Source organism: Austrofundulus limnaeus, unplaced genomic scaffold (assembly GCF_001266775.1).
Source record: "Austrofundulus limnaeus strain Quisiro unplaced genomic scaffold, Austrofundulus_limnaeus-1.0 Scaffold19, whole genome shotgun sequence".
NCBI classification, from domain to species: Eukaryota; Metazoa; Chordata; class Actinopteri; order Cyprinodontiformes; family Rivulidae; genus Austrofundulus; species Austrofundulus limnaeus.
In genome coordinates, this window is record NW_013952421.1 from 922053 (window position 1) to 948412 (window position 26360).

Below are 26360 nucleotides of genomic sequence, written 5' to 3' on the forward strand. Positions count from 1 at the left end.
GTATATATAAAGTCAGAATTATGACTTCCTTCTAATTCTGAGAAAAGTAAGAATTCTGAGGAAAAAATGTCAGAATACTGAAACTGAAGTCAGAATTCTGGAGAAAAAAAAACTCAATTCCCAATTTTAAAAAAGTCAGAATTCAGGAATTGTTATTTATTTATTTATTTATTTATTTATTTATTTATTTATTTGCTCTGCAGCTCTAATCCTCTTCCTTATTATTAGGAGTTGACTATGTGATTCCCCCCCCCCCTTTTTTTTTAAAAAGCTTGCGTTTAAAAACTGACAGTAACAAACATTTCTGTTCTTCCCTGTTCAGTTCCTATGAACGGCTGCATTCTCAATCAAACTGTGATAGGAGTAAGTCCTTCAGAGAAGTAGAAACTAATTTCTTACAAGACCTAAATGTATTTTGTACAGCCTGCGTCTTGTCTTTAAATCCTGTTTGTGTGTGTGTTTGTGCAGGCGGGGCAGAAAATGATGGTGGATGTATGCACGCAGTGTGAGTGTGCAGTGCAGATTGGTCCAGTGACAAAATATAAACTATCCTGCAAACAAACCAGCTGTCCACCTTGCCCCAGGGTTCGTCAATACATCAATATTTTCCATCTTGACCATTAGCGTTTTACTTCTCCCCCCATAACTTATTGATAAATTCAATACCTTTTTTTTTAATCAAAGATGCTCTAATACTTAGACTGCAATACCTCTCTGCTCAACTTTAAACCAAGACTATCTTTCCATTGTTTGCTTTGTTCACAAATAAAATGTTTCAGGGAAACTTGCCCTGTTTTTCTTTTGAAGTCTCCCTATATGTGAGCTAATGATCCAAACTGATGTTTTTCAGGGATACGCGTTGCAAAAGGAGGAAGGGAGTTGCTGTGGCCGCTGTGTTGCCTTCGCCTGTTTTACACAAAACCCAGATGGAAAACTCATCAGTGTGCAAGTGGGTACTGTACAGAGCAGATCATGCCTTGCTCATCAAAACTGTAATGATGTTGAAATCACATTATTACAGGTGTTGTTATGGCAACAGTGTCAGTGCTACAAATTAGGATGTAAAAACGAGACATGGTTTCGTCTGGTTCGTGCGTATTGCTGAATTTCCAGTGGGGAAGCAAGGAAAAGACAACAGGACGTGATTCTCGGAGCTCTGCCGACTTAGCTTTAAAACATTTCTGGTGATAATGATCATACAATAAATTTTAAGTCAACTTCCAAAGAGCTGCGATGTTGCACAGTTTTATACACCAGTGTGTGCTCTCCACAGTCTTCCCATTCCTCATTTCTTTTTTTTTTGTCAAAGTTTTTTTTTATTATTTTTAACAAACCACAAACAGAAAACAAACTAACAAAAACACACACCCCTGAGAACCCTCCCATCCCTCCCCACTTATACTGGATCTACTAACAAAACATAAATACATCTTGTATTCATATAACAGACAATACAAGACACAGGTTTGTGTACAAAGAACCAATATTTGACTTTTACACAAAGTTATCTGCGGAAATTTTTTCCACGTAGGATATAAATGGCTGCCAGATGTCAAAGAATTTGTTTACAGATCCCCTAACAGTATATCTAATCTTCTCTAAATGAATGTAAGACATAACTTCTCTTAACCAATGACCATATACTGGAGGATGTGGATCCTTCCATCGAATGGTAAATGGTAAATGGTACTGAACTTATAGAGCGCTTTTCAAGTCCCTCCGGACCCCAAAGCGCTTTACACTAACAGACATTCACCCATTCACACTCACATTCACACACYGATGATGGCAAACTACACTGTAGCAATCGAAGAAAAATAAGTCTTCTAGCCAGTAGAGAGCAGAAAGCTAACACCGTCCTCTGATGTTCATTGAAGGAAGCCTCTGCTGGAGCCACCCCAAAGAGACAGATGAATGGTGATGGATGAACAGTTCGTCCAAATAGTCCTGAAAAGGTGTCAAAGATGCCTTGCCAGTATCCATGTACCATTCCTCATTTCTTACATAGATTTTACATTCCTAAAGATGATCGTCACAGTCGGCAGGACTGAGGAGAATAAGTGACTCAAAGCAGAAAAATAAGCACCTGTGTTTCCAACATCAGGTCAACACGACCAGCGAAGACGGCTGCAACTCATATGCTTGTGGTGTGAACAGCAGAGGAGAGCTGGCCCTGGAGACCCGAGTGACCACCTGCCCTCCTTTTAACCGTCAAGCCTGCCTGGATCAGGGGGTAAGCTACAGTTTCCAGGACTCCCACGACGTTTGCACACTTAAGATTCTGTTTTCAGCTTAGTTAATCATTATTCCTGTGATGTTTGTTTACAGGGGAAAGTCAGCCAGATTGGAAAAACCTGCTGTGAGACGTGTAAGTGAAAAAGATGTATGCAAAGAAAAAAAAATGTCGATGCTGAGATTTTTATTAGAGATGTGTATGCATGTGAAGGTACCGAACCCGAGTGCCGGAGGACAGTGGGAACGCTTGACTACATCAAAGTGGACGACTGCCAGTCAGATCAACGGATTGAGCTGAACTACTGTGAGGTAAGAAGCAACATAAACACAAACTTATTTTTAAACAGAATTTGAGCTCTAAATGTAAGTGAAATTGCAACATGTCAACTCACAACGCCACCCGTGACTCTTCTGAATCCCTCCATCTGTCTGTTTCAGGGCAAGTGTCGCAGTAAATCCATGTACTCCCTGCAGAGAGCCGCTGTGGAGCAGGAGTGTGTGTGTTGTTCGGCGGTGGGGACGGAGCCTCTCAGCGTGCCCGTCCTGTGTGGCAATGGCACTCGCAGCCACCACACTGTCCTGTCTGTGACTGCGTGTGACTGTTTGTCCAAACACTGCACCTGAACAAAACGAGAGCTTCTAAAGAGTGAAGCTTTCTGTTTATTCAAGCAAAATGTACCCATAAAAAGAAATAATATATAAATACAGTAAACCAATAACACACACGTAACAGTTTCCGTAAGCTTCACTTTCCCCCCCTAATAAATTAAAATGAGCAATGGCTCATTTTGAAATACATGTTTGTGAGAGTTATGGTTTGATTGATATTTGTTGAGCATGAGTCCATCCATCATCTGCCACTTGTTCCAGAGACAGGTCATTTGAAGGTCCTGAGATGATCTCTAGAAACTAAGCAAAATTGAACTATACCAATCAAAATATTTGAACTAAAATTATTAGGGAAGATTTAAAAACCAGTCATAAAATGTAAAGTTTTATAAATACGAGCTTAGACTATCTATGTTGTCATTATGTCCTTACTTTTTAATTTTTTTGGAAATTGTGTAGTGCACCTTTTATAGATCAGGATAACATTATGTTTGTTATTGTATTTCTCTTTTATTTAAAATAAGTGCATTTTTGGGCTGCTGCTGGGTGTTCAAAATAAACACAATAAATATGAACCAAAGTTCACAGTAAAGTGGTTATTTTTTGCTCTGCTCTTCTGTGGAGGAAACTGCAGATATAGAAGAGATGAAGCTGTAAGCTCTCACTCCCTGTTAGTTTAGAGCAGGGGTGCCCAAACATTTTCCCCGAGGGGGCCAAAATGAAAATCTATCCATGGCTGAGAGCAAATGCAGTTATATAATACAGGAAATACAAATACTTTTTTAAAAAGTAAAGTCCTTTATTTTTAACGATTAAGCTGTGCAATGGCCCTCTTTTGTTTTAGTCTGTGCACTTGGAGAAAGTCTGCCATACGCTCAAGTAGCAAAGGCTCGTGGGAGATATCGTAAATTGATAAAATATGAGTTTTTGTGGCCTTATAAAGTGTGCAAATCTATATGCGGGGTTAAATCTGATCTAAACATTTCTTGTTGTCATTTCATGTTTCATGTTTGATCCTAATAAATCAAAGATATGTCATTACCATGAACGAAAACTACCCTCACTACAGCCCTTTTATGAAGTCATTTGACCAATGGAAATACTGTGTTTCTATAGGATAACAGGTTACAACCTTGTAACTTTGGCAGCTGTTGGTGGGCCAAATCAAATGGCTTGGTGGGCCAAATTTGGCCCGCGGGCCCCACTTTGGGATCCTCTGGTTTAGAGACACGCGCGCACAGCTCGGGTAATTTGTCCCCCACACCTTCCTTTCCTTCCGTGTGGATCAGTCAGGGAATTAGCCGTCCTCCTGTCCCGCTGCTCGCGCGCAATAAGCCCAACGCTTCTTCTTCTTCTTGCGCGCGCGGATTGTCCACCATCATCTCAGCCCCCCTGTGAAATATCTCATCGTCGTTTTTATATATGTCTCCATAACGAAGCACAGTTACTCCGCGGACATTGGTGAGTTCACTTTTTAACTTCATGTTGATATTTAGGCGCAGTTAAACCTTGACCGTCACTTTCACTCTACGCAAAAGGGGGCCTTTTTATTTTTTATTTTTTTACTTTTTAAATTACTTTTATTAGCCGCGCAGGTGTTACGCTAGCTTAGCATCTAAACAAAACAACAAACGAGTTTTTCATGTGAATTCCCGGTGGCTTTAAGCAGGTGTAAACTCAACTGTTGAGCCTAGGAACATTTAATTAAAGTTGTTGATTAAGCAGCTTAAGAACAACCTTGGGATTAATTACTAACATAGTGGAAATTAATTATGATGATGCCAGCTAGTCGTCTTTCTCTTTTGGCATAACTTCTTTGTCAAAAGTACTAATCCGAATGTTTTTTTTTTTTTTTTGCAAAGTATGAATATTATATAGTTTTCATGTTAGTATAATGGAGCAATAAGATGTCAAAGGGATGTGTAATGTGCTGTATTTTAGGAGCATTAGTTCAGCTGCCCATCTATCGATGAGCTGACAGAAAGCTTTCAAGCCTTTAAGCTCCACACAAACACAGAGCTCATCTTCTGCCTGCTTCAAAGCTAAAAGGGAGAGAGGTCATTTATAGTGCTGAATGTAATTTGGAACTTTAAATAGTAAAAAAAACAGTTGTAATATCAAACCTGTCGTTTCACACTCACCTTCATATAAAAAAACACATCACTACTTTGAAAAATTAGGCGACAGAACAAGCTTAAGCATGTTGAAAACACTTGCCAGTAACAAAAATGCTGTACAGAAAACAAAAAAACTTAGGCAGCAGTAAAAGACATGAAGGCAACAAAAAGATAATCAAAATAAGGTCTTAGAATATTGTTCATTTTCAGCCTCTTCTCTCCAACAACATCCAAAGATGTTCTGGGTGTAAATTTTTTATGTGTACTGATTTTCATGTAAGCATTCTCCAGAGCAAGGAGGAAAGGTATCATAACTCAGTGATTGATTCCCTCTCCTGCAGACTTCTCCCTTTTTATTCCTTTAGTAAAAACAGCATAGCATTTATAAAATACTTGTAAGATTCAAACTTCGATTGTTTGAGTCCTGGAATTTACAACTGGCACAGAATTTTGTGAATAGTCTCGTTTAGAATCTATTTTGTTTAGAGAGAAAAAAACAACAACCTAAATATCTGCCCATGATTAAATTAGCTGCGAATTTAGATTTTTTTTCTATTTTTTTCTAACTTTATTCATTTCTTAAAAAGAAAATTCTATGTACAATAAAAGAAAAGAAAACACAAATACAATGAAATGAAAGGCCGCAGAGAGAAAAAAAATCTTATACTGTCTGCCCTTTCCCCACCACCAAGTATAAATTCAAAAAAATAATAATCTTCAGTTAACAAAACAAAACAAAAACATCAAATCTTCCTAGAACAATTTTTATGGATACATATTAAACTAGTTCACATTTTTTCAACAATCCAATCTTCATCATTTTCTTAAACATGTTCATTGATTTGGCACTTTTACCATCATTTTCTAAATTTAGGTTTCATGAACATCGCTGTCCCCTCTGTTAACAGCTCTCTCTCTCTTTGCAAAGTTTTTCTGGATGTTTAAAGGTAATGTATTTTTGTGAGCCTTATACATGACTAACAAAATGTTATGGACAACCAAATCGTACAATTTCAATAATTTCAGTTTGCAGAATAATAGATGGATAACAGTAATGTTTTCAAGTGATAACTCTTATAGCTCTTTTCTGCAAAACAAAAACAGGATTTGTAATTGTCTTACATGCCCATTGCCCTTCCCCATACCTCAATGCAATAAACCAAGTGTGGAACAATTAATGTGTTATATAACATATATACAAAGCTTTATCATTAAACAAGTCCTTAACTTTGTAAAGCAGTGCAATAGATTTAGCTATTTTTATTCTTAAATAATTTATTTGAGGATTCCATGTCAGTTTCTCATCAATAATAACACCCAAGAACTTTACCTCACTGACTCTACTAATCTCTACACCATCAACTCTAAAGGGAATATTAACAATTTGTCTCTTTGTAAATATCAGATAATTAGTTTTGTCCAAATTTAGTGATAATTTGTTAAGTTTAAACCAATTTTGTATTTTCACAAATTCTGTTTGCGTTTTCTCTAACATCCATTCTATGTCTTCACCCAAACAAAAAAAAAAATAGTAGTATAAGTAGTAGTATAAAAGTTGTATAGTATAGTAGTATAGTAGTATCATCTGCAAATAAAACCCATTTAAAAAGCCCTGACACATTAACCAAGTCATTCACATACAAGAACTTTGGTCCAAGTATAGAACCCTGAGGAACTCCACATGTGATTCCACATAGTTCAGATCTGACATCATGTACTTTTACAAACTGTTTCCTATTTTCCAAATAATTACATATCCATTGTAATGCTGGTCCTCTAATCCCATATTTATTTAGTTTTTCAAGGAGAATGCTGTGGTCAATCATGTTGAATGCTTTCTGTAAAGGGGCAATATCATGTAAAATCAACTTTTTTGAGTTTTATATCATGTTATAATGTTGTATTCTCATAAAAAAAACATGTCCAAAGCCTTGCTCTGACTCATTCATGCATGTTTGAGAAATCCTGCAGCGTTTTTAGGCAGCCAGGCTGAGGAGCAAAACGACAGGTGGGGACCAGAAACGCCTTTGGGGACCAGAAACGCCCCTGGGACATGTCTTTAAGCCGAACTTCCTCATCATGGAGCACACCCCCCCCCCCCCCACACACACACACCCACACACACACACACACACTGCACACACTGCACTCCCATGACTCCTGCAGGCTCTCGGCAGTAACAGGGCAAATTGAAAGTGAAACTTAACTGTCGGCTGCTCTCAACACTATTTCTTACTCAGTGAAGCTCTTTTCAGATTAAAATACCTTTGAGGAAATGTATTTCCAGATGCCAAGTAAACTGCATCATAGCGCACGTGCAAACCCCCCCCCCCCCCCCCCCACACACCCCCCGCACTGAACGGTCGGGACAGAAGCAGAAGAAGGTTCTTAAAGAGACAGAGGCCAATGTCAAGGCGTTTAGACGAGGAAGTGATGAGAAGATAAGTTTATTGTCTATTTAAACATAAAAACAGCATTTTAATAACAACTAAAGGTGACATAGATACTTTATTATGGTATAGTATTTAAATGTATGCCTGAGAAACACATACCGGTAATATTGACCCTTTAATTCAACATAAATACTAGCGCAATATTGTTTTTGATCAATAGCATTTGTTATTTGTTCTATTAGTTCCATTCGAGCCATTGATGTAAAGTTATTAGTTCTAAATCCAAACTGGCTACTACTTATATTATTGTATTTTTATCAATAAATTTATCCAATCTGATCACAAATAACTTCTCCCAGATTTTTTTGAAAACTGTGGTAATAAGGATATTGGTCTGTAATTACTGAATACACATTTCTCACCATTTTTGTAAATAGGAATTACCTTGTCTATTTTCGTGTTATATTAAATATATAAGGTAAACAAAGTCGGTACATTGAAATTTGCACAAGTTAAAATCAGAGCTGTCTAAAGTAAAATAAAGCTTTTAAAGTGGCCTAATATTAAAAATCGGTCAAAGCTTTTGTTTATTCTGCAGGCAACACCTGTAATGTACATAAAATATTTTAAAAGACAGCAGTAAAGTAATGTAATAGTTTTTTCTTAATTAAAAAAAAACCTTTAACCTCCCAAAATGCCCACAGTGCTCTTGAACTGCCTGAAATACCTTTAGGCTTTTCTAATATTTTGTTGATTAATGACAAAATGCTTCACCTACAGAGCCCCCTGGCAATCCTCAGATGAAAAACAGTTTCCCACTTCACTTATTTTTGATCAGTCGATTCAGTTCTTTTGGAGCTGACTAGAATTTAAAATGCCAAGTTGATGAGAGCTGCTCAGTGCATCATGGGTCATGCCACAGCAGCCCAGTGCAGGGTATTCATAGAGATCATTCAGGATCACCTTTATTTTATAAAGTAAAATAAAAGTCTTAAATATAAAGATGGTACCAAAAAGAAAGAAGCCTGACATCTCTAACATCTGCCTCCAATTTGACTTGGACACTCTAGGACAGGAACCGCAGCATTTTTGATCAGCTGGAGGCTTTTTTGTTTTGTTTAAGATGTTTTAAGGGAGCGTGTCCATGAAAATAATCTGTAGCTCGATTTTGGAGTAAAGTGTCATTGTAAAACAATATGCTCCCTAAATATGGCAATAAGCAAATTAAATAAACTTGTGTTTTTAAATTGGTAAAAATAACTCTAAAGTTTTTGACATTAGTGCAGAAAGGCTAAATAATGCTATCTAAGACAACTTATTTTTGGTTTTAGCTGTAATAGTGCACACTGTAGCAATCACAAGTGATAACTGTTGAAAATGCCTAGGACTGAGGATTGAAACAAACACCATAATTTATTTTTGATAGAATGTTTTGCATCATTATGCATCATTTTGTTATGCTGATAAAATATTTTATTTTATTCATTGGACATATCAAAAGTAGAGCACAACTATAAAAACTTTGATAAAATAAAATCACTGTGATCTGACAACACTGCATCTTGACTCTGTGATGTTAATTCTTAGAACTGGGATTATCAGGGATGTCAGTGCACGTGTAAAAGGGTTGTCTGTTAAAGCAATTTGTATGTTGTCTGCATGCAGCCTGGTTGACTTGCGACGTGTTTACATGTTTGAGGGATTTTCCTGGTGTGTTAAGTGGGTAGATTATATTTACAGCCAGTCTGAGGCCATAAACATTATGAAGTATAAACATGCTGTAGCCACTTCTTACCATCTCTTATTTTAGTGAAATTTTGTTTTAGAAACATCAGATGTTTCCATTTATGTTAAAAAGCATTTGTAAGGCTTTACACAGCCGGCTCAGTCAAAAAAAAACAAAAACAAAAAAAAAAACAGAAATCTCACACTCATCCCCCAAATTGAAAATACCTGTTCTAAATTTATTTATTTTTTTAAACAGAGGGATGAAACGAAAAAGGACGAACAGCCTTCATCACAGCAATGAGTGAGTCATCGACTCTTCACTCAGCGAAGCTAGTTTCATTAGCACGATCCCTGTCTGGGTTCACACTCGATCCTGCCAACGGAGGCCTTACCAACACCCCTGAGGATAACGAGCCCCCGCCACCGGTAAGGTCACAAATATTCACCCCCATCCTAAAACATACTGACATACGTTAGTGCAACATGATTCTGATAAATCTACACTGAATTTCACTTCATGTCCAAATGTTTGCCTGTGCCTGTTTTTGTTAGGAGTCTGGGATCGACCTAGGACCTGGCCTGTTTTTTGCTGATGGCAAGAGGAAAGTAGATTATGTGCTTTGCTACAAATACAAAAAAAGGCGTTCGTCTAGAGGGCGTCTTTCCATTTCATCCAACGGGGCTGTTCCACTAGTAATACCACTTCGGCCGGAAACTGAAGCAGAGTCTGGTACGGCGGGTGCTGCAGCAGGAGATGCAGAGGAGTCAAAGCTGTCTGAGGAGGAAAAGGTTTTGATGAGGGAGGAGTTTGAAGCAGGACTTCTAGAGGCCGGATTGCAGATTGAGCGAGATAAAGAGGTGTGCATCTGTATTACTTCTCTGTTGCTTGATTTTATTTTACTTTACGAGGGCTGAGTTAGCAGTGTTAAATAAACACTTGTCAATTATTTTAGAGGTCAGATTTTGTGGTTTGCTAATCCTCGGGCTGCACAGTTGAGCCCAGTTTGCTTCAGGAAGGGTACCTGGTGTAAAACAATTATCTTATATGCAAGTTCACTCACTGTGGTGACCCCTGCAGAGGGAAGCAGCCAAAAGAAAAACAACTTTACAACGTGTGTTTTTGTTTATGTCAGTGTCTGTGCATGGCTGGGCCATGTTTACATTTTGGTCTCTGCCTGCATTTGCTCGTGTGTGCGGATTAAAAACGCTGACTGTAAGTAACTTGAGCCAAAAGCTGGATTACAAGACCTTCCAGGAAAACGATTCACTATTCAGAAGTGAGTTTGCTGGCAAAGCAATAGATTTCTGTTCTACTTGAAACTTTTCTATATTGTATGGTTAAAAGAATGTGCCCATTAAGGCACTGGCTTAAATTTAAACAAAGTATAAAGTATAGCTGAACAATATCTAAACATGATTTGGGTAAACAACTTTTCAGAAACTGTGTGAAGGCAGAAAACTGTGCGATGAGCAGTACAATCAAAATTCAACCAAACAGGCAAACTCGTCCACATAAAACACGTTAGCAGAAACCAGATTTGTAGCTTCGTGTAAGCCCATTAAAACAAAGCCTTGACAGAAAGTCTGGTCACTCTGTGTTGAATCAGCTGGAAGTTGTTCAAAGCAATTCCAGTAAAACAATAAAAATTTGAACAAAAGAAATATGAGACTGAGACTGCAGTGTTTTAAACATTATCATTAGTCAGTCTAAGAGGAAACAATTTTAATAGTTTTAAACTATGATAAATCTAAAAATTCTGATTTTTTTATATTTAATGTGCAGAAGCCAAGCGGCTTATGTTTCATTCGGCTTCACATTCCGTGGTCAATACTCAGTCGGGAAGCAGAGCTACAGAAGATCAAAGTTGCTGTGAAAAAGGCAAGTACTTTGATTCTTTATGGTTGCACATATTGTGTTGCAGAGGTTTTTTTTAACATGAAACACACAAAGATCAGCCATAACATTTTGACCACTGACATGGACCAACCAATCACAGCTATGTTGGCATTAAAAGCGGAAGTACTTAGGCAAGTGGTCATAATGTTACGGCTACTCAGTGTGTACAGAATGTAGCTTCAGTCAAATAATTCTTTGATGAATGTTTCCACTGGACAGAAATGTGAATTGCGGAGGCGAACCGGTATCGCTGGAGTGTGGGATTCTGTTGTTGCCAAACTGAACAAACCGTTTCAGCCTGATGTCCCAGACATCGACATCCACAGAGACTCTCAGTCACGCATCCGTTTCAAAACACTCAAACATCCTTTCATCAGAGACAAGCTCCACCTGTGAGTAAATGAGCTGCCTCTTGCGCATGCAGGGAAAAGTTTTACAGAAGAAAACCTACAAGATGTTTGGGAGCCACATAGTGTTTAGTTCAATCGTATGTGGATAATATCTGAATCAGGCACAAGTTAAACTGTTTCACATAAATTGTTTACATTATTCAAATGCAAAATTTAATTCAAAATATAACGCTGTGAAATACATCTAGTACTAATTTTTGGATTGATGTGTGTGCTTTTTGTAATTTCCTGCAGATATGATATCAAATCCACAGCAGCTTTGTTTGACAATGCAACACGAAGCAGAATAGTGAGTCTAAAAATCTTCTAAATATTTCCTGTGAATAATATTTTGGTTGAATTAATTTTATGTTACTGAGGTCACACATCCTTTGATTTACAATGCTATGTGCATTTGTAGGTTGCTGAGATTATTTCCCGCACTACCTGCACTCGCACCTGCCAAACCACTGGTGAGGTTTAACTTTTTTATCTATTTTTTAATTTGTTTTTTAATCTTTTTTATGTTTGTATTTTACAAATACTCATCATTCTGTTGTCGTTTATGTAAAAAATAGTTTTGTGATTTCATTCCTTTTTGTGTCACGAGGCATTAACTCGTTACTGGCTCGGGGAGTTTATGATTCGGCCTTCCCTCTCCATGATGTGAGTAAAACAGAAGCAAGAGCTTCTCTGATAAATTCAATCTTTTGTGTTTACAAAACAGTAAACGGTTCAAATCTGCATCTCAATTCAGTTAATTTTGATGAAGTCTAAAATCAATCCAACTATACAGTACAACAACTTCATCTAAGGATCCAATATCACACAATTCAATTTAGTTCAATGTAGTTGTTTAAATGTATTTTTCAGAATTAGCCAGGCGTTGAATACAAAGACTTATACGGAGCTTTGCTTTATTTCAGGCAGCTACAGTGTCGCTCCTGGTCTTGTTCTGTCAAATCCTTGTTTGTTTGTAGACCGTTCATTCTGTCTGTCTCGCCCAGTGTAAACACTACCATTCATTCATTCATTCATTCATTCATTCATTCATTCATTCATTCATTCATTCATTCATTCACTAAAATGTTCTCATGCAAATCTAGAGAAATCTGACACTGTGTGACTTGTCAGCTGGCATGTCTCGTGCTAAGAGCTTGTCCCTCCTCTGTTTAGGGATCGTTCACAAGAAGAGGGCGAAAAGATCAGCTAAATGACAGACAGGTGAGAAAACTGACATCTGACTGGGTTTTGAAAAATGCTTCTTAAAGAGTTGCTTAAATAACCAGTAGGTCCTATTTGCAAGAGTCAATCGAGATGACAACTTTTATTCTTATTAACAATTTACAGTTTTAGTTGAAACAAAACTGAATTGGGGCTACCATCATCATCATCATTATTACTTGGTTTTCATCACTGTAAGTTGCTGACTGATGAAGATTTGTGTTTTGTCATCCAAACTGAGCTTCAGACCACTAAAACTGGCCCCACATACATTAAGCAGTGAGTCTTGAACTTTTCAGGCCTTGCTCTGCATTTGAAGGAAGAAACATTTCCAGACTAAATCTTTCAGGCTGGCTATCAGGCACAAGGTTCATCTTACAGTAAACTCAGCACAACACAATTAGCTTTAAGCTAATAATCAATTAAAACACAGTGTGTTTGATTTTTGATCCAAATTAGTGTGATGTTTGCAATGTGCTTTTGTGTCTTTCAGATCCTCCATGAAGAATGGGCCAACTATGGAGTCATGTTCAAATATCAGCCTGTTGATCTGATCAGGTACGGAGCTGTCACTCTAAACGACACTAATACCAAATATATTCATGACGAAACAAATGACTCTGCAGTAACAGTGAGCCAAAGAAATATTTCAGTATGAAACTTATAATACAGCACCTTGATAACGTTCAAGGCAAAAAAAAAAATCAGTTTGAATAAAGACTATATATATTTTTTTTACACCTTTAATCAATATTTTGGTTCATAGAATGTCCAAATGTTCTGCAAGCTCAGGCAGATGGTTTATATGCTGTTTTCTTGTTTGCAGGAAGTACTTTGGAGAGCAAATTGGGTTGTATTTTGCCTGGCTGGGTGTTTATACTCAGCTCCTTATCCCTCCCTCAGTGCTGGGCATCATTGTCTTTCTGTATGGCATCTTTACTGTAGATACCAATGTGCCAAGGTGGGCAAATGTGTTTGATAGGGGTGCAACGATACAGAAGATTCACGATTCGGTTCGATTCAATATTTTAGTCTCATGGTTCGATATTTTCTCGATACAAGAGAAGAGAATTGTCCATGCCCTTTTTAACTTGTAATTTATTTAAATCAAGTATGAACATTTGTTTAACGTCAAAAGTTCAGCTTTTTAAATTAAATGTTGCTGAAACAGCGAGTTTCTCAGTGGATCTGTGCTCGACAATGCAGCCTAGGTGGAGTAGTCGAACACAGATCCACTGATACTTTAACACAGAGCATCTTCAGAAGACAAGTTGATAAAATAAATTTTAAAAATCTGTATTGTTTGATACAAATGTGTATTGAACCTAAAGCACTGTATTGAATTGTTCGATACGGGTACATGTATTGTTGCACCCCTAATATATAAATGTATTTATTTTAGTCATTCAAATTATTGTTTTATCAGCATGAAAGAAATAATATTTTCTGTGTGTTATCACCTGCATATTTAAGTCGGGAGACGTGTGATGAAAACCTGAACATCACAATGTGTCCACTGTGCGATGCTGTGTGTGACTACTGGCGGCTGACCAGCGTGTGTTCTCTGGCCCGGGCCACATACCTGTTCGACAATGGAGCTACTGTCCTCTTTGCTATTTTCATGTCTCTGTGGGGTAAATTGACACCCTTGCATTTTCCTCATAATCATGCTACAAGTGAAGTACATTTCAACAGGCAGAAAGACTTCCACTTTGCCGTTTTGTAAAGCAGCTGTTGTCTGGCCAAGATGTACTCAGTAAATTGAGAAAGAATACCTGTCAGAGCTAGTTGAGCATTTACAAATAGTAACAGGAGTGCTAAATGATGTTGCACAATAAACAAAATGAGGATTTAAAACCTGAAAAAAAGAATAAAAAGACTATAACAACAGCACCAATAAGTATTTGGAGAGATCATAAAGAAAATAAATAAATAAAATAAATAAGCAAATTAGTTTTAATGAAATTAGTTAAAGATAGCAGATGAACTGAGCGTGCTGCTTTTCAATGCTTTCATGAATATAATTATAGTCGATGTTAAGACATTGATCTCCAACAGTTTTCTTGTCATGTTGTTTTGCAGCTGCGTGGTTTCTTGAGCATTGGAAGAGGCGACAGATGTGTCTGAGGCATACATGGGATCTGACGAGTTTGGAGGATGAGGAGGTATTAAAATACACTCAAGGAAAACTTGTGATTCTATAATGGGTATTGTGCCAGATAAGAATAGATAAAACTGTGTTCTTTTTCATCCTCTGTTTTAAAAGGAGATTTAGTTAATGGTTGTAGTGATAAACTCATGACCATGTAACCCAGGCCATGTCAAGTTTTTTTCCTGGTAAACAGTCGTTTTTGACTTTTGAGATTCACCATTGATGTATAAACCCTGGAAGGGACTGTAGGATTGGACAAGGTCTCAAACGATGTGTTTATATTTGTTGCTTTGAAACTGTTTTGAATCTATTTCAGGTGATTTGACTGTGGTCAGCTCTTTGATAGTCTGGTGGATTTTCTGAAATAATGGTCAACTCAGGAAATCAGCTGTTTGTTGTTTTAATTTATAATGAAAGGAATCAAGAAATAACAAGAAGTAAAGAATAAACAAACAATCCTATGGCCCCAGCAGAACTCTGTGTGTCTGCAGAAGATGCTGCCCCATTTCACACAACAAAAAATACACTTAGCACAGAAAGGAAGGAAATTGGGGCTTGGTAGATCATTTCTTTGTTGTAACAATGCTTCTTGGCAATATGTCTTACACTGTTGGAAACTCTGTTAAATTCCCTATTAAATGTTGCCACATTTGAAAGGAATATGCATTTTGGGATGAACAGTAGAGCTGAGTGTGGGCTGCGCAAATCTTTAATGTGCAACCCACATACTCAAGCTCTAAGTTTCCTAGATTAGGCATCAGAAAGAATACGATAAAGTGACTTTGTAATTTAGTAGAGAAGGTGAATTCTTTTTGATAATATTTTACATAATTATCACATACCAAACCATAACCAAACATAAAACAATTTTTTCCTACTGTGATAAATTATGCATCCCAAAATTTTGTCGGCTTAATTATCAGCTGGCAGCTGAGCAGACATTTTTTTTTAACCCAGGGTCGTCTGCTTAGCTGCCTGCATGGGTTCACCTCAGGTCATAATCCTACGGCTAGGATCAGGATGGAATGCCGGTCAGACTGCCAAACGTATCAGATACAAGGGATTCAGAACACATCTGAAGATGATTTGAGTAAAAATGTTTTTATTGCACACTGAGAAAATTGACACCTGTGTTTTAGTGTTATTCATCTCCAGTTGGATTCTGATTGGATAGCTAAAAAGTGAATGTAGTAACAAATGTGAACAGGGTGAATAGGAAGTCATTGGATAGGATGTCACAATACAAACGGTCACTTCTAACACAACTGTTCTTTCTTTTCTTCTTTTTATCATCTGTCTTCGTCTCTGCTGGCTGTAGGAGCGAGTTCTGGTAGGAAATGTTTTTATACTGGTTTAATGCACACATTTTAAAACATAAAATGTTTTCAATTTTTTTCTAAAAACTACTTATTTTGAAACTCTCGAAAAGCTCAAAAGCCCATTCAGCAAATAAGTAATCAAAGTTTAAACATATATTTATACAACTGAAGTGGATTTGGGAAAGTTTGATTCGTGATCTAAGTTGAAACCACAAAAATGTGAAGTTTAAAATAAATGCAAAAACTGTTTTTCTTTATGATGCAGGCATTTATTCTGTGTGTTTGTGTGTGTGCTGCAGGATGAACTGAGGCCTGAATATGAAGAAGCTCTTCAAATGAAAAAAGCTAAAATGAAGGCACAAGCCAAAAAAAAGGTTTTTTTTTTTTTTKKTTTTTTTTTTTTTTTTTTTACATTTTTGTGCTTTTAAATAAAACGTTTGTAACCCAGCTGGTATTATCTCTCATACTGTTTTAACTCTCTGTTTTAGCTGACTCAAGCTGGAGGAGGCGTAGATGGAGAGACAGATCAGATGCTGGCCTCACAGGTATCACTGAGCAGACATTAAGTGAATAGACTTGCTGAGAAACCACAAAAATATACGTCTAAATGAATTATCCACAACTTAAGTGATTTTTTTTACGAAAGCAAATAGTATGGTTGTTATAGGTTGTTGATACAAAAAAATTACCATGAACTAATTCTGCATTCATGGGGTTATATTTGTGTGAACCCCCCCTTTCCTTCACAGTGTGTGGCTGAGTCCAAAGCAGCTTACCTGCTTGAGATTAGCCCAGATTACTGATTGAGACATAAAGGGAAGGAGGAATAGGGAAAAGGGGAGGAGTTTTCTGTCCTTTCAAATGGCAAACATGCTCCTTCCACAACACACGTGTTTGTGTGCAGAGTGTGTGTTCTGCACTACAACTAATAACTGCAACACAGTGTGGCGTATATGTGCGCCTTTGTGTTTGTTCTTTTGTGCGATTAAATAATACGCTTGTTTGTCTTGGCAGCAAGAACCAGAGTCGCTGGATGTTGAGGATCATCTGCCAGGTTACCTCATCAACGTGTCCACCTTGTTACTGCTGGTACCTCATTCAGACTCTTCATTTTCTTATTCATTCATTTTTCATTGTTTGATAATCTTTTGATAAACAGGAGGATCAGCGACATTGAAGGGTCAATATTGTTAATTATTACCACCTATTAGGTGTTTAACAGAAGTGAACAGTATTTTCTCTTCTATCAATCATTGTTAGTTTATGAGCACAAGCTTTCAAATTTTACTATTGCTTTTCAGTCATCAAGTATACTGCAATAAAATCCCATTAAACAAACAATAATGTTTGTAAAAATTAGAGTCAGAAAATAACAAACTATATGTTAAAACCATCCAGTCTTCCATAATTGTGTATTGTGCCTTTCCTTTGTTGTGTGTATGTGTTTTGTGTGTTTTCAGATGTTTGTGACCTTCTCGGCAGTGTTCGGGGTGGTAGTTTACCGAATCTGCATGTTAAGTGTGTGGTCCATGAACCCAGATCCTGAAGCCAAGGCCCGAGTCAGGATGACGGTCATCACCACAGGCATCGTCCTTAACATGCTGGTCGTTCTGGTGTTGGAGGAGGTCTATGGAGCAATCGCTGTCTGGTTGACTGAGCTTGGTAATGTATTAAATATTGTTACAATGTCAATTATTAATAACAAAATACAAAAAATTCCCCATGTGTTTATTTTGGGGTGAGGTAGACGACCCTGTCCTGTCTTGTGGGACGTACATTATGTTGACACAGTGGGTTAATAAAATAAAAGTAAAGTGAACCAGTAAAGGACATGCAAAGAAACCAAAAGTAACTAGAGAAATTGCATTTCCTGCGGAAATGCTAGTGTGAATGCTTCATGCTGAAAACTTAAGCTGTAAACTGCTGAAAATGTGCTGAAAATATTTAATAGCAAAATTGTTAATGTGAGTTCAATTTGAAAAGCTGAAAGAAGCAAAAAAAGCCTAACTTTGCAGAAAAACAGTAAAAAGGAGCACAAATCTAGTTGAAAACAACAAAAAACAGCTAAAAGCTAAGCACTAAAATAGTTGAATATAGGTGAAAACATCTGTAAGAAGCATAAGTAGCTCAAATTAACTGAAAAAAGCACAAGAAGTTTAAAAAGCAGAAGAATAGTGGAAAGAAGCAGATCTACAGCTAAAATAGCAAACAAAGCTAAAATTAGCATAGGCCTACTTTTAGCTAAAAATAGCAGCCACAAGTTGAAATTAGCACCTAGATATTGACAGTGCTGTAAAAAAGTGACATTTTTTAGGAAAATAGCTAAAACAGCCAAAAGGTTCAGTAAAACAGCTATAAAAAGCTGGAAATTATTTAGTTAGCATAAGGAAGCATAACAAGTACAAGTTTGCTGAACTTCGCTGAAAAAAAGTTGTAGTAGCTACAAAAATTGCGTATTTATCTTAGAAAAGCTAACTTCAGGTAACAGCAGCTAAACCATTAGCTAAAATTAGCATTTGTGCATAAATAGCACAAAAGTAGCAGAAAAAAGTAGAAGAAAGTAGAAGAATAGCGGAAAGAAGCAGAATTTTAACTTAAATAGCTGAAAAAAGATAAAATTTGCAAAAAAGTAGCTAAAATTAGCACTAGAAAGTGAAACAGAGCATAAGAACAAAATGTGTAAGGTGCTTTAAAGATTTAGAAACAGTTTAAAGGATTTTAAAGATGTTGAAAACAGCTCCATTTATTTTCAATGGCAAAAAAGTGGCTAAAAAAGGTTAAATAGCTAAAGAAGTATAAATAACTGAAATACCAAAAGTCATAGCACACCTCACATGACTGAGCTGAATGTTTTGAATTGTTGAAATAGCACAAAAATTGTGGAACGATTTAGATGCCAAAAAAACGGACGGAAGAAAAAAATGAATGCTGTGAAGCATTCACACAATAATAATTTTACCTTATTAATAATGGATTAAAGTGACTTTTTACACATGAATCTTGTTTATAAAGTATTAAATAAACAACAGACACTCATTAAACACCAAATTAGTGTCAATGATGATGTTTGCATCGGTTTTGTTTACTTTTTTAACAGAACTTCCAAAAACAGAGGAGGAGTTTGAAGAGAGGCTAATCTTTAAGTCATTCTTCTTAAAATCTATGAATGCCTTCGCACCTTGTTTCTATGTTGCCTTCTTCAAGGGCAGGTGTGTTTCTCTTTTCGTCCTTCAACAAACATAAAAACTCCTGTTAGTTTTTATTTCCCCTAATGTGACTCGGCCCTCTCTTCCTGCAGGTTTTCTGGGCGACCCGGTGATTATGTTTACATCTTTGGAGACTATCGTATGGAGGAGGTATGTCCAGCTTTGTTACTAAGATGTTGTAATATATTAATGTTGAAATGAAAAAGTTACACAACCTTGACACATGTTTGTGATCCACAGTGCGCGCCTCCAGGCTGCCTCATTGAGCTTTGCATTCAGCTCAGCATGATCATGCTCGGAAAGCAGCTCATTCAAAACAACGTGTTTGAGATTCTCATACCGTATGTATATATTATTTTTATTATTTGTTCAGCATAATTTCAATAAACTATGTTTTTAATATTATCTTACAGAGCATCCAAGCTTTTGTAGAAACAGAAATGGGTTGTGGATGATGTACCTTTGCCCTTATGTTTTTGGGTTAGTATTTAGGGTTTTTTTAATATGTTTTTTTCAGTAAACTGAAAAAGATGTACAGAACAATACAGGAAGAAAAAGGGAAAAAGAGGGCAGCAGAGGACGAGGAGAATGAGCAAGAGGAGAAAAGACCAAAGCAACAATTTGACAAAGATTTCACCCTTGAACCATTTGAGGGGGTTAGCCCGGAGTACATGGAAATGAGTGAGTTTCTTTTTATTAAATTTTTCATTCAATCCCGCAACTGCATAATGTAGTTTTCATTTTATGTGCTTATGTCTTATTACAGTAATCCAGTATGGATTTGTGACACTTTTTGTGGCTTCCCTCCCACTGGCACCTGCATTTGCTTTACTCAACAACGTCATTGAGATTCGCCTCGACGCTGCCAAATTTGTCACCGAGATCCGGCGACCCGACGCTGTCAGATGTAAAGATATAGGTACAGGACTGTAAAAGGTTTTCTCTTTTAGTCTCTGTATTAGGTGTGACAAATCTTAAATCGCTGTCATTTTCCATTCTATCTCCATTTTCTTTCCTTTACACAAACATTCACAAAACCTGGGTGGACACTTTTCCTTTTCCCCGCTTGTCTCTTTGTTCATGCCGTCTTCAGGGATTTGGTTCGACATTCTGTGTGGAATCAGCAAGTTCTCTGTCATTACCAATGTAAGTGTTTGTGTGTCTGCTTTGGGCTTTTCTGTCTACAACCAGTGAGTTTAAAAACTCCACTCCCATTTACCTCATTTGTAGTTTGTTCATGGAAAAGGTGCAGTTTTTTATGTGTTTAATTTCACTGGGTTGCTAAAACAGCACAGATACAAACACTGTTATTGAGCAGGTAATACACAAACCACAATTATTACACATCTGGAACATAAACATATAAAACCCTCTATTGTTATTTATTATATAATTATTTTGTTATTTTTTTAAAGGCCAACAGCCCTTGTTAGGGCTTCCTTTAAAACTGCATTCACTGACAAGTAGGAAGTCACAATTCCCATTTTCTAGGATATGAATACCTATAACATATCAAGTCATTCCATTTTTAGTAACTTTTGTTAATAATTTGCTGGTAATAATAGCATAATAAAAAAATAAAGAAACTGTTATACTCCTGCTCAAAGAAAAATGTCTGAATCTGCGATGCTGCTGGGAATGTTTTGTTAACGTGTTTTAGTCCACGTGTCCTACTGGTAATTTCTCTGATTTGTCACCGATCTTTAGACAGTGCTACATTTCTTTGTGTCTCTATGTCACAAAGAAGTGACTGTCAGGAAATGAGTGACCTTCATGAAATGCGTAGTATGTGTACAGAACCAGTTTGGACACACGTTCTCATTCAATGTTGTGAGAAGGTGTGTCCAGACTTTTGACTGGTAGTGTCTGCCCATGTTAAGTAGGATCAATATTAAAAAGGTTGTGACTTCATTTAAAAATCTATTTATAATTTTGCTTAATCACAACAAGGTATTAAAGCTTTGAAATGCTTAATAATGATTACATAGAAAGTCATTATAATTACTAATCCTAAATTTGTTGTGTGGGAAACATTGTAAGGCTTTACAGTTTAACAGACAGATGACGTCATAAAAGTGTTGAAGTTTTAACTTGTGTTTATGTTTCAGGCGTTCGTCATCTCCTTCACTTCGGAGTTTGTTCCCCGAATGATTTACCAGTACATGTACAGTGTAAATGGCTCCATGAGTGGCTATACAGAGCACTCGCTGTCCTACTTCAATGTCAGCAACTTTCCTGTTGGCACAGCACCAAACACCACACTCCTCACCGGTGTCACCATGTGCAGGTCAGAGTGATTCTCCTACCCTTGACTTACCTCGACCTTCCTTTAATTCTTTTAGCCATCAGCTTAACTCTGCTTTTACAGCAAAAAATGGCATGGATTGCAGCGCCTTACTGAGGGTGAATCTTAAGATAGTATCTTCCTGGGATGTGACTGTATTTGATGAATTAAAATTGTGAGGAAAATGACAACTTTTCTACTTTGGTATCACTAAATTCTGAGTGTTTTAGACTAACTTAGGGTCATGTTTCAAGTGGCCAATTTTTTAGAAAATTGTGGCTTACTGCTAAAACTTTGTTGAATTTGCAGAAACTAAATTGACAGGATTTAGACTCCCACAACAACTCTGGGACTATTTTAAGATAGAAATAAAGAATCCCTGTGAACATTTCTGAACATGATTCTTTCATGAATGCTGTAGTCACCATCATTTGCAGCCCAGTGAGATACTACTATTACTGTTAGTATCATCAGAACATTGTTTCTGCAGTCAGTCATGCTGATCTAGGTTGCTCTGTTTATCCTCTCAGTCTCTGTGTGTTTTAGGTATAAGGACTACAGAGATCCGCCTTGGGCACCAGATGCCTACACCTTCTCCAAACAGTACTGGTCTGTGCTCGCTGCTAGACTGGCCTTTGTGATCTTCTTCCAGGTATCAAACATATACTGTATTTGCAACAGATTGGTATTTTTGTGTCATTTTAGAAAGCGGTGTCCTGCTTCTAATGTATTTTTCTCCACAAATTCATAAATATCTTGTCATTTATTAGAAAATGAGATCAAAATGTTACTTTTCTGTTTTTGTGAAAAAAAAATCTGAACAAATTCTTTGAGAATTATTCTTTTTTCATCCTTAAATTGATTAAGGTATGTACTATTGGAAACTACAAACTACAGTGGCAGCAGCAAGTCACATGTTTATTTTTGTGTAAATGCATTTAAAACAAGCCATATTACTAACTAAAGCATAAATACTCTCATAAATAAAAAAAATAAATCATCCTTATTTGGGAATAATAAATAAGTAATAAAATATAATTCTTTGAAATACCAAATATTTTTAATACATGATATTTGTTTATTAATAAACCTAGTTGGAGGATTACCAAATCTTTTTAAAATGATTAATAAATGTCTAATATCTCTAAGACAAAACTAAACTATTATAAAAAAAAAATAAATGCATTCTCATAAAAGAAAAATAAATGGTTGACTATATAATGGAATGAGTTGATAAATATTCTTTAACATACTGTAACTAAAACAAGCCTTTTCAAAAGTAAATACTGGGCCTTTATCAAGTATTAATAAATCATGATTAATTGAGTAAGTAAGTACTACTTAAAATACTTAAATATCCCAATTAAAACAGCATCATTAACTAAAGGAGTTGAGTACGTTCGGCAACGAGAGCTTCCAGTCTGGAAAATGATCCTGTAGGTTTGACACGTTTCTTTAGGAGCTTCTGTGTCTTCTTGGCACAGACACAAGAGCTTAACCAGGCTGGATGGAGAGTGTCAGTGCACAGATCATTATCAGGTCTTTTCCAAGATGCTCTACTGGGTTCGAAGCCAAAGTCTGACAGAGTCACTGATTTTCCTGGGTTTTCATGGCTGCATGCTTCAGGTTGCTACTTTATTGAACCATGAGGCTTCAATCCTTCCAAAGATGCTCATTACTTAGGAGGGTATTCTCTTCACCGGTTCTTGTTGGTCAAAGTTACCCCCAATGGATGATGCTGTAATTGCCGTGTTTGACTGGGATGTTGATGATGCTCAGATCTGGGTTTCCTGGAAACAGTGTTTTGAATTGTAGCCAGAGTTTAATCTTTGTTCAGTTAGATTAGATCAAGTCAGAGGATCATGCTGCTCAAGGTCGAAGAGTAATTCAATTTCCTTTTGGCAAACTCCCAATATGGGTCTTTTAGTAAGGTTTGGCTCCTGTCTGACCATTTTGAAGTAAATATGTGACTGGTAGCGTTCAGCACCACTCATCCATGTGTAAGGTTTTCTTCAGAGTTGATGTGCACCAGTCCAACACATCTGCTGAGTTTGAGTACAAGTTATTGTTGTGTTTTTCTTTAGTTTCTCTCCTTGCCTTTTTTTCCTGACAGAACCTCGCCATGTTCCTCAGCATGTTGGTTGCTTGGATGATCCCAGATGTACCACGTTCCCTGCGGGACCAGCTGAAGAAGGAGAACATGGCATTGATGGAGTTCCTGCTTGATCATGACAAAGAAGCATGTGCCAAAGCTCAATCCCCACAACGCCCAGTCCCCTGCTTTCCTGCCAACATAGACATCATAGTGGATGCTGCACTGGAAGAAGATGACATGTGCCAAGCAGTGGAAGAAGAGGAAGAACTGAAGGTTGAGATCAATATGGATGAACTAGGAAGGTCTGGTGACAATAACGCAGAGGTTGGGAAGTTATTAGAAGAAGCTGAAGATAAAAGCCAAGAGGAGCAACAAGGCAAAGGAGGTGATGAAGGTGGTGAGGAGGAAGGAAATGAAGACGTTAAGGAAGAACGTGAAGAAAGGAGCAACGAAGAAGAGAGAGAGATGGAAGAAGGAGGAACGCAGGGAGAGGAAAATAAAGATGATGCAGCTGAGGAGAATTTTACCGTAGATCTGGACGACTTCATGCTCAAACTGGGCTTGTTGGGTAAGATGAAAACTTTTATCAGAACGTAATTATTAGAGGTGGGATTCTTGATTACACAGGGTTCACGCAGATCCTTAAAAAGTCTTAAAAGGCCTTGAATTCATCAATCCCCCAAAAAAAGGCCTTAATTAGCCTTAAAAGGTCTTAAATCAGTCTTCAGAAGTCTTAAAAATGTTAACACATTGTAAGTAGGATGACTGTAATTCATATCAAATATTAAAATAATTGGTAACATTAGTTTATTTTTTAAATATTCCCATTCAGATGTTCCCTTTTGACACCACTTCACATGCAAATACTGTATCTCAACAACTGTTCATCTGAGCAAAGTGAAATTTGTTTTCTAATGTTAATAATGCTGTCTTTCCAAAAATACATTCATATTTCTTACAAAAATTTGATGTCACGTGTACTTTAAGGTTTCATCTAAAGCAAGCTGGGGTTGAGAACCCACTGTGGGTCGTAAAACTCCAAATTTTGGGTCATTAGAGGATTTCTAGAAATTGAATTAAGTTTAAAACTGACTGCTAAGAATGTTTTTTTTTTGCTATATTTGACAAAATAGCAGTTAGATATGGATAAAAACAATGGTCTATTTGTAATATTTGAATAATTCAACCAAAAATACTTTCATGAGTTTCTGCCACATTTTAATTTTTTTGTCATTTGTGTTTATTGTGAAATCGGTCTTAAATTTGATTTCACTTGGCATTAAAAAGTCTTAAAATGTCTTAAATTTAACTTGCCTTAAACTGTGGGAACCCTGTTACCAATCAAGGGTTGGTTCCAGACTGAGCTCCAGGAAGGAGCTTTGTCCAAATGGGCTGTTCTTTATATCAGCAATCGTTTAGGCAGCTCCAAATAACTAATGTAGGAGATTCAATGATTTCTCAAACATGCATGAATGAGTCTTCTGATTATTTTCATTTCTTTCTTTTCTTATAGAAGAGCCATCATCAAGCACATCTATAGATATTGAGCTTCCCCGCTCAGACTCCACACAAGAACATCAGAGAGAGAAGAAACATCCTTCATCAGCAAGAGGCTCAATCCAAAGCCTGAAAGGCTCCAGGACAGACTTTACATCATCAAATGTTGAAACTAGGATGTTCTCACTAATTGCTCCTCCTCCCAGAGCGCCAGACTCAAAAGTCAAGTCTCGCTGCTCCACCCTTCCTTCTCGCTACAGAGGGGCCGAGGCTTGTTACAGCCTGCCTCGGCCCTGCCTCTCCACCAGCCTCACTAAGCTTCAGCAGCAGGGCACGCTTCTCCCCCTCGTTCCTTTGGCCTCTTCTCAACCCACGTCGAACAAATCATCGTCTTCCCTGCACACGCCCGCTTCACCGTCGTCTCCGCAGCCGAGCCGAGCGGCCCGACAGCCCCAAGCCTCACCTGAACTCTTTGCCCTGAAAGGCCCTCCGCCTCAGCTGCCACGATCCAGGGGGAAAACCCGGTGCTCGACCTTGCCTCCACGACAGAGAGCGCCCGGCACCGAGGAGCTAACCGCAAGGCCTAGCCATTCCACCAGCTGCACAAAGCTTGAAGAGCGCATCCCACCTTCTCCCAGTGAGCTGAAGCGCAACAGCAGACCAGTATGAGGAGATCTGCAGACAGAGAGACAGAGGACTGCGAGGATTAGCCTCTCATGTTTGTGCCTGGGGCTGCATCCTTTCTGCTGTCCTCTTTACCTGCATTTACTATAAAGAGAGACCGTGTTTTTTTTCCATCTTTTTTTTCTTTACAATTTTACCAATATTTATACTAATATTTATACTAACTATGGTTTAGGACTGACGAGTTCAGAGACTGGTTGCTCAGAACTTTTTGCCATGAAGACCCCATTTTGACTTGGTTTTATTATTTTTTGGGAGTATGTTTTATTTGTTTTGGTTGTTTGTTTATTTGTGTGTGTTGATTTGTTGTGCCCTCAGCCAGGTCTTAGTAGTCTCAGCTTTTCTTGTTATTTTCTCTTCTTTTTTATGTTACATCTAATATTCTCACACTTGCAGCAACGCTAACCAGTTCAAAGTGATGAAATCCACATCACTGCCCAGAATCAATTGTTAGGCTTTTAACTAGTTTTATTTCAGAAGGTTTGATATTTAGATGAAAGATTCAAAGGTCCAATAAAAGAACCACATGTT

The 26360-nt window shown here is 37.3% G+C and overlaps 2 protein-coding genes across 2 annotated transcripts in view; both read left to right on the forward strand.

The window, feature by feature from the left end:
- The window catches only part of vwf (von Willebrand factor), a gene marked incomplete in the record, with an annotated part of 27730 nt that extends 24311 nt beyond the window's left edge, over window positions 1–3419 (forward strand). The window contains 7 exon segments of the mRNA XM_014003512.1: window positions 323–363; window positions 469–585; window positions 851–949; window positions 2105–2233; window positions 2329–2368; window positions 2447–2544; window positions 2674–3419. Coding sequence (XP_013858966.1) covers window positions 323–363; window positions 469–585; window positions 851–949; window positions 2105–2233; window positions 2329–2368; window positions 2447–2544; window positions 2674–2859 — 710 coding nt within the window.
- Window positions 3420–4087: 668 nt separating this feature from the next.
- On the forward strand, window positions 4088–26360 carry ano2a (anoctamin 2a). The gene is made up of 28 exons (XM_014003513.1): window positions 4088–4305; window positions 9339–9508; window positions 9635–9940; window positions 10866–10961; window positions 11199–11371; window positions 11624–11678; window positions 11790–11841; window positions 11979–12034; window positions 12545–12592; window positions 13086–13150; window positions 13419–13553; window positions 14066–14226; window positions 14675–14757; window positions 16063–16074; window positions 16363–16437; window positions 16552–16608; window positions 17078–17152; window positions 17524–17725; window positions 19161–19272; window positions 19362–19419; window positions 19510–19610; window positions 19787–19950; window positions 20036–20188; window positions 20363–20415; window positions 21378–21556; window positions 22100–22205; window positions 23667–24216; window positions 25162–26360. The coding sequence occupies exons 2-28, from the start codon at window positions 9380–9382 to the stop codon at window positions 25812–25814; spliced, it is 3909 nt and encodes a 1302-aa protein (XP_013858967.1). The 5' UTR covers window positions 4088–4305; window positions 9339–9379; the 3' UTR covers window positions 25815–26360.

Bases quoted from the DNA above. Each gene is read 5' to 3' on its own strand.
- ano2a (XM_014003513.1), top strand. From the start codon at position 9,380: ATGAGTGAGTCATCGACTCTTCACTCAGCGAAGCTAGTTTCATTAGCA. The intron at 11,372-11,623 runs GTGAGTAAATGA...AATTTCCTGCAG, and splicing joins ATCAGAGACAAGCTCCACCT to ATATGATATCAAATCCACAG. The intron at 11,679-11,789 runs GTGAGTCTAAAA...GTGCATTTGTAG, and splicing joins ATGCAACACGAAGCAGAATA to GTTGCTGAGATTATTTCCCG.